At 31.5% G+C, this 7,535-nt stretch overlaps 1 protein-coding gene across 1 annotated transcript in view; it reads right to left on the bottom strand.

Moving 5' to 3' along the window:
- The window catches only part of LOC125829286 (uncharacterized mitochondrial protein AtMg00860-like), a 159,561-nt gene extending 154,239 nt beyond the window's left edge, over positions 1-5,322 (bottom strand). Inside the window, exon 1 of the mRNA XM_049508534.1 lies at positions 5,071-5,322. Coding sequence (XP_049364491.1) covers positions 5,071-5,322 — 252 coding nt within the window. The remainder of the gene's footprint in view (positions 1-5,070) is intronic.
- Positions 5,323-7,535: the final 2,213 nt, after the last annotated feature.

Raw genomic sequence — 7,535 nt, forward strand, 5'->3', positions numbered from 1 at the left:
TTCGTTAACATGTTCACTCTTTTGATTTATTCTTACGTAAATGGTTAGTTCTCTATCCTCTTAGTAACCCGATGGATTAACCTGTAAATACCCTAGGGATGTTGAAAGTCCGCCATGGTCAGAAAACCAAAAGGACTGTTGAATCCCAGGGTGTGGTTAAAGAGCAGGTGCTAAAGAAAATGGGTAAAGAAAAGAGATGAAAGGAGTAAGGTAAAGAGATGAACAGTGGAAAAAAAAAAAAAAAAAAAAAAAAAAAAAGTAAATTTTGGGAGAAATTACATGGATTCAGCAACAAAAACTACTAATACTAGATAACGGAACAGGAAGAGGGAGTACTGAGTGATTTTACAACAAATTTTACAACCGCAGCTTACATCATCTTGACAGAAGCTATCCTCTTTGTTTAAATCTACAAATTCTTACTCTTATTATTTTTACATCTTTATATTAATTAAACGTATTTAATTAAGATTATATTATTGTTGATGTTATTGCTACGTATTTCTCTAGGTATCCAGGTTGTGTAGTGTTACAGAATCAAAACTCATCCCTGAATCATTGTCGTCATTTGGATCATAATGTTGATTAAACTGGTCTGATAAATTATTTTCGTCACTGCTACTCTCGTGGTCAGAATTTGCTGGATCTGGCTTTGGATTTTCTCGTATGATTTTTTCTTGTACTTCTTTAGTCTTTTCTGTGAGAAATTTGTAAAGGGAACTTTTTATTATTTTTTCTATCTTTTATTTTTTTTTCTTTTTTGGAGGAATCCTTTGTCCTTTTACTTGTCTCTGCCATTGTATTGAAGCTTGCCGGCAGAATTCTTACACTTTTTGGTAAAGTGTCAACCATCAACGGATTTGATGAGTCTTTACCCGCTACCGTTTGAACGGGACTAGCTGTACCTTTAGCTGGTACAATAGCTTTTTCTACATTCGTTGGGGAATGTACACCCGTCTCATCCATTTTGTGGGGAGATGGAGAACTCTTATTTTGATCGGTATTTCCAAGTAAAAATCTTATCCTCTCTTGTAATGAGTGGATATGTTGTGTCATTTTCCCTTTTTCTGTTTCTAGTCTTTCGATTGTCTGGTTTAGCCTTTTGAATCCTTCCGTCATTGAGGAACAATGATCGCAGAAAATGATTCTGTTTGTGTCTTTCTGAATATTGTATTGCAAAGACGGTCTTGAAATTTGTCTCAAAGCTGGACTGATGAAATAATTAGGCCCGAGAGTTCCTCTAGCATAGTCTAGTGCTTCATTCAAATCATTGAATCCCTTAAAGAGTGGGGTAGGGAAGTCTTTAATTGAATCTACTACTTCTATCCATGTCTGGAACACGCCCTGTAATTTTCCTTGAATTACTACATAAAATCTGAATTTTTTGTCTTCATTTTTGTCTGTAAAATAATGGCTTAATGAATTTACTACGGACACGAAATAACTGTTGTCTCGAGGAATCTTGTTGTATGCTATCCATAGGTTGTCTATTAAGCATCTTTGAGGTCTATCTATCTTCGTTTCTGGCTTCACCCTGAAACTTAGATTGGATGGAGGATAGAAGATTAAATTTTGTTTTCCAAAAATATTCTTTCCATGCTCGTTGTATTTTGTCTTGTTTGTGGTTGAAATGAAGTATTTCCTAAGAGAGTCTGCAACAAGTCTTTGTCTTTTTGCCCACTTGAATTTGAACTAGATGCTCCGTCTTTATCTGTACTCATGCTGAAAACAAACAGTTAGTTTTCATAAGTCTGCTTAGTTGATCTGCTAAAGAATTATCTTTCCCCTTTATATGCTCTAAAGATATATTGTATATTGATGTAGCGTCTAAAAAATTTAACCATCTTCTTTTACTACTATTTTTTCCCTCTATTTTTTGGTGAAATTTTACAATAGCCTCGCAATCCGTTCTTACCAGAATTTCTTGTTTATTAATAATGTATAACTTAAAACTATTTAATCCGTATATAACTGCCAAAATTTCTGCATCTATGCTACTCATATTTCCCTTTTCTTTGTATTTTCCGCTGTGATAAGCGCAAATTTTTTCGTCTTTTTTATCTCCATATTTATTGTTTTTTGTTTTCAAAACTGCTCCCACCCTTCGAGACTTCCGTCTGTTTCTACTATTGGGTAATCTGTTTCTAGTGGGAGGGCTAAATCTGGTATATCTTTAACCATTTGTTTGAGTTTTTGTACTAGTTTTATGTCTTCTACATTAAATGTCTTTTGTCCATGACTTCCTGTTTTAGAGTATAGGGGTCCTGCTACTTTCCCTAGATCTTTGATGAAACTCCGTGCATAATTTAGTATTCCTAAAAAATTTTGCAAGTCTTTAGTATTGTCTAATTTATCAGGCATATCTAGAACCTTTTTTGCTATATGGGGTTGTAGTTTTATCTTTCCATTTCCAATTTCTACCCCTAGGAATTTTATAAGAGTCTTACATAATTCCATTTTCTTTTTGCTAATTATAATTCCATTGTCTACGAATAGTTTAAATACCGTTTGCAAATGTCCTAGATGTTCATTTGTATTATTACTAAAAACTAAAATATCGTCTACATAAACTAAAATAAAGTTTTTATAGTCTCTAAATATATTATCCATCTTTCTTTGAAAAATTGGAGGGGCTGTTTTTAAACCGAAGGGCATTACCAACCATTCGAAATGTCCTTCTGGACAGGTAAAGGCTGTCCATTCTATGCTATCTTCATGCATTTTGACTTGCCAATATCCGGACTTACAGTCAAACTTACTAAAAATTTTTCTTCCTTGTATTCGATTTATTAGTTCTGATTTGTCTGGCAATTTATATCCATCCATTCTAGTATTGTCATTAAGTCTTTTATAGTTTATTACCATCCTAGCTTTTCCTCTTAGTATTTCATTGTGATTTCTTACCATAAAAGCGGCTGACCTATGTTTTGAAGTTGACCTTCTTATTACCCCTAGATTTAATAATTCTTTTATTTGATCTTCAAATTCCCTCAGGTCTTCATTCGTGGATTCTATTGAAGCAGTTTTAACCGTATATTCTGGGTTAATAATATCAAGTCTGCAGGTTATATGATTGGCTTCCCAGTGCTTCAGGGGTCTTTCTCCAATTATTTCTAGTTTATCTAAGATAGAAATTACTTCGTCTAGGTCTTTCTGGTTTTTTATAACTCCTATATGTTGTAATCCTTTCTTAAAATTATAAAGTTCAGTATTTATTTCTATTAAATTATAGTTTTTCTCTATTTGTATATCAGATAAACTTAATTCTAATAATTCAATTTCTTTAATGTCCTCCTCTTCTGTACTAACATGTAATTTAGTACAATTACATTCTTTTCCTTTATTACATTTTGATGTATTTGTATTATCAGTATTCTTAACATACCTTGATTTTGTAGGAACTGGTTCTGTTGTTATGGAGGTTTGAGTCATATTTTTAGAAAATATTACTCCATCTCTAGTGAGGAGACAACTTCCGTTACTATGTAGTAAGAAATCTAAGCCTAAAACAAAGTCTATCCTAATATTTAAATCTCTAACCCATATTTTTTCTAGTTTATAGGTAGGTTTATAGAAATCTGCACATGTGTTTAAAAAACTTATTTGAGCATTACTAACATAATGTTTGTATATATTTGAAGATCCGTCCATTTGCATGGCGCTTTGTGGTTCGGAAAATTCCTTTATTATTTCTATAGGCAGGATATTTCTATTTATTATACTCTTTGTACACCCTGAGTCTACTAGAGCTAAAGTTTCTATTTCATAGTTTTGAATTCTTATTCTCGTTAATATTTTGATAGTATTGATCTTTTTGTCTTCATTACAAATTAATCCTTCAAACGATTTGTATTCCTCTTTTTCATTTAAGAGCTCAATTCCTTCCTTTTCTTCTACCTCTTCTTCTACTTTTTCTTTTCCCTTTTCTAATCTATTCATTCTGTCTTCTAAACTATCAATCCTTTTTTCTAGGGACATTAATGTTTTTTATTTTACGCTTATGGTCTGGTCTATAACTTTAATGTTAAATATTTTATTGATGCACATGAGGCATCCTTCTATATAGCAATTCGTACATTTAGCTCTTCTGTCTTTGCTGGGATATCCTGTACAATTAAAACATTTTTGGCTATCTAGACCTTTCCCTTTTAAAAATTGACAAATGTAAAATCCTTGATGTCCAATTTTTCTAATCCTATCTCATTTATTAAAGTTTCTTCTTCTGAATCAGATGAGTCGTGTTGTCTTCCTTCTAAAGCATCTATACTTATTACTGAATATATACTTTCATTATCTGACATGTATTCATCTACATTTATCAGGGTTTCTTGGAAATCTTCTATGAGTTGGGAATTTCTCGTTCTACTATTATTTCTTCCTGGACAAGTGTTAGCAAGATGTTCTTCACTTCCGCATGTAAAACAAGATAGTCTATTTTTATAGATTCTATTATTATTATGTTTTCTTACATGTCTATCTTTATTTAGGTAAGGCTTTTTTGCCGTAGATTTTCGTAGATAATATTTTTTCCTTGGTCTGTAGTCTTGGTTATTTTGATATTTTCTTCTATATTTCTTATTTGGTGTACCTTGATCATAGCTTTGTGTTGTATATATATTCTTACAAAAACCAGTCTCATTTTGCTTTAATTGTTTTTGTATTTGTATATTTGTACACTTTTCTTGTAATATTTCCATAACATGCTGTATTTTATGTCCGATAGACCAATTAACATTTGGATTTTGCATAACTCCTTCTCTTTTACTCCATCTTTCTTCTATTTCTCTTCCTAATGCTCCAGGGAGTTTATTAAAAAGCTTTTTTTCCTAAGCTTTGATCAAACGCATTGCCGCTTATAGCGCATAAATAAAAATAATCCTTTAGAAAGTTTTTGATATGGCTCCAATTTGTAATGCTAAGTTGTTCTAGTTTTATTAATGCATTCTTTTGCAACACTACCAATCCACTATTAGGGTCTTCTCCTGTTATTAGGCTGTGTATTTTATTAGTGAAATTATATGGATTTGGTCCCATATTTACTAGTTCTTGGAATTCTTGAGGGTAGGTTACCTTGTATGCTTCCCACATTCCTTTGATTGATTCTCCTAAAAAGGTTTTCATGTATCTATACATAGTTTCTGCATCTGTCTCACTATAATGATGTATGTAATCTGCTACTACTATTCCTTTCCATACATCTATTACTGAGTTCCATAATTGAGGATCATGAGCTGCTATGTTTAGTATCTTACCTCTATCTCCTCCATCTTGAAGCTTGATAGGGGCTTCTATTGGCATTCTTATTCCTATTGGTCTAACCATTTCTGGTTCTGTTGCCGGGTCTTGCCTATATACCCGATGACGTGGTAAGTTTCCTATAGTATATTCTACTGGTGTTATGGGGGTTGTCTTTTGAAAAGGACTTGAATTAGAAGAAGCAGTTTCCATGAATTCTTTTAGACTGCGTGTTGTCTCATCATCACTTTCTTCTTGGGTGTTTTCCTTTTGTCTATACCCATAATTATCTATTCTGAATTTACATTCTTTAAAATGTGTTTCTACTATAGAGATATCTATTTTTCCCATTTTACAACCTTTACACTTAAACAAAGTTGTTTTATTTTCTTTATGTAATTCTTTAGCTTGTGCTATTGATAAGTCTACTTCGTAGTCTTCTTCATTTATATTTTGGATATTCATACCTTCCATATTAACGGTTGATTCATTATCTTCTAAGTCTTCCTCTATTTCTTTTTGATCCGTATATTTATAATCAGTGAATCTAATTGATGTCTCTCTTTTAGTATTAGTGTATGTGAGGTGGTCGTTTGGTCGTAATACTTCTTTTTTGCAGAAATTTTCTAAATTCCATTCTCTACCAGCATATTCTTCTGAATTTATTTTTAAAGGGTTCATTAACTTGATTCCTTTATTTCCCATTATACCTACTGCATCGTCTATCTTTATTTTAAACTTTGAACTGCTGTTGTTGGCTAATTTTCCTATAAAGCCAACACAAACTAAAAGATTATTTCCACAATTCATTTCTTCATACCCTTTGGTCTGTATGCCTATTTTTATGTACTTACCAAATTCTTTTGAATTTATCATAAAATCTGGACTACAGTAAAATATTCCTCCATTGTTACTCATGTCTACTTCGGTTAAACCTATTATTGATCTTTTAGATTCTGACCATCTGCTATCATATAAAGTAATTAGTACTTTAGTACCTAAATTTTTTCTAGTTAATCCTTTAAGCCCTATCACCACCAATCCCATGTGCATGAGATTCATTCGTCTTTTCTGTATTTCTTGCATAGATTCTTTACTAATTAAATTTATACTTTCACTATCGTTTTCTGATACGCTTAACTGTTCTTCTCTATAATGTCTGTATAGATGTGCTGTTGATGAGAAAAAACCTGTATTATAGAGGACTTGTGGATTTAGCATTTTTAATTTATTTTGTTTGAAAATTTCTATGTCTCTATCTACATCTATTAATTCATCCAGCTGGTGACTACTACTAGGCTTAGATGAGTTATTCATAATTCGAGCTAACATATTATTTCCTAGTCGATCTTGAGAGAAACTGGCCCTTTGTCTTTCTTGGGAATTTCTATTCCTGTTTGAAAAAAGGTCCATGTTTTGTCTTTTCTTTTAGGTTTATCCTCTTGAGGAGTTAATTCTACTCTCTTGAGCTGTTCTATTAAGTCTTGTATATCGTTTTCTTGCTTACCTTTTTTAGTAGGGGTTTTATTTTCCAATAAAATATCTAATTTTTTATTTATTTCTTTTATTTGGTCTTCTAGGTTTTTATTTAATTCTAATAAAGCAAATATTATCAAATTGTTTTGTTTTACGCTTATAGAATCTGTTTTTCCTGGTGGAACGTAATCTGATAAACCTTCAGGGTTAGCTTGAAAATGTGCTGTTTTTCTAAGGACTTCTTGGTAAAAGGGGTTGTTCATGAAAGGGTTAAGTCTTTAAGTTTACTTAGTTCTTTCTTAATTTCTTTTGTCTCTTTATAAAGGTTTTCTATCTGGCTATTTAGTATTTCTAAAGGATTGTTATCAGTTATCTTATTTACTACTATGTTTTGTACCTTTGAAATTATATCTAGTTGCTGATTTTTTAGAAAGTCAAAATTTTGTTCTATCTTTTCTAATGATTTGTTTTGTCTTTGTTGCAAGGTTTCTATGGTTTCTATTATCTTTAGAAATCTATCGTCTTTGGACTGACTATGTTCTGCTAAATTTATTATTAGATCTGTAACCGTATTTAAATGTTGATTCTCGCTATGTAAAATATGGTCTCCTTCTGCGAAATTACACTTAAGTAGTGATCCAAATTTTAGTCTTCGATACTTCTTTTCTGAAACTATTTCTAAATCTAAGTATTCTAATCTCTTAATACTTCCTATTATGCTAAATATAGAGTTCTGTTTTTGCAATCTTGTGTTTCTATTCTAATTTCTTTTATGTAGTGATAAACTCTTGCTCCTATAGTAGGTATTTGTAAATCTATTTGTC

Source organism: Solanum verrucosum, unplaced genomic scaffold (genome assembly GCF_900185275.1).
Source record: "Solanum verrucosum unplaced genomic scaffold, falcon-dt-bn FXZP01000028.1, whole genome shotgun sequence".
NCBI lineage: Eukaryota > Viridiplantae > Streptophyta > Magnoliopsida > Solanales > Solanaceae > Solanum > Solanum verrucosum.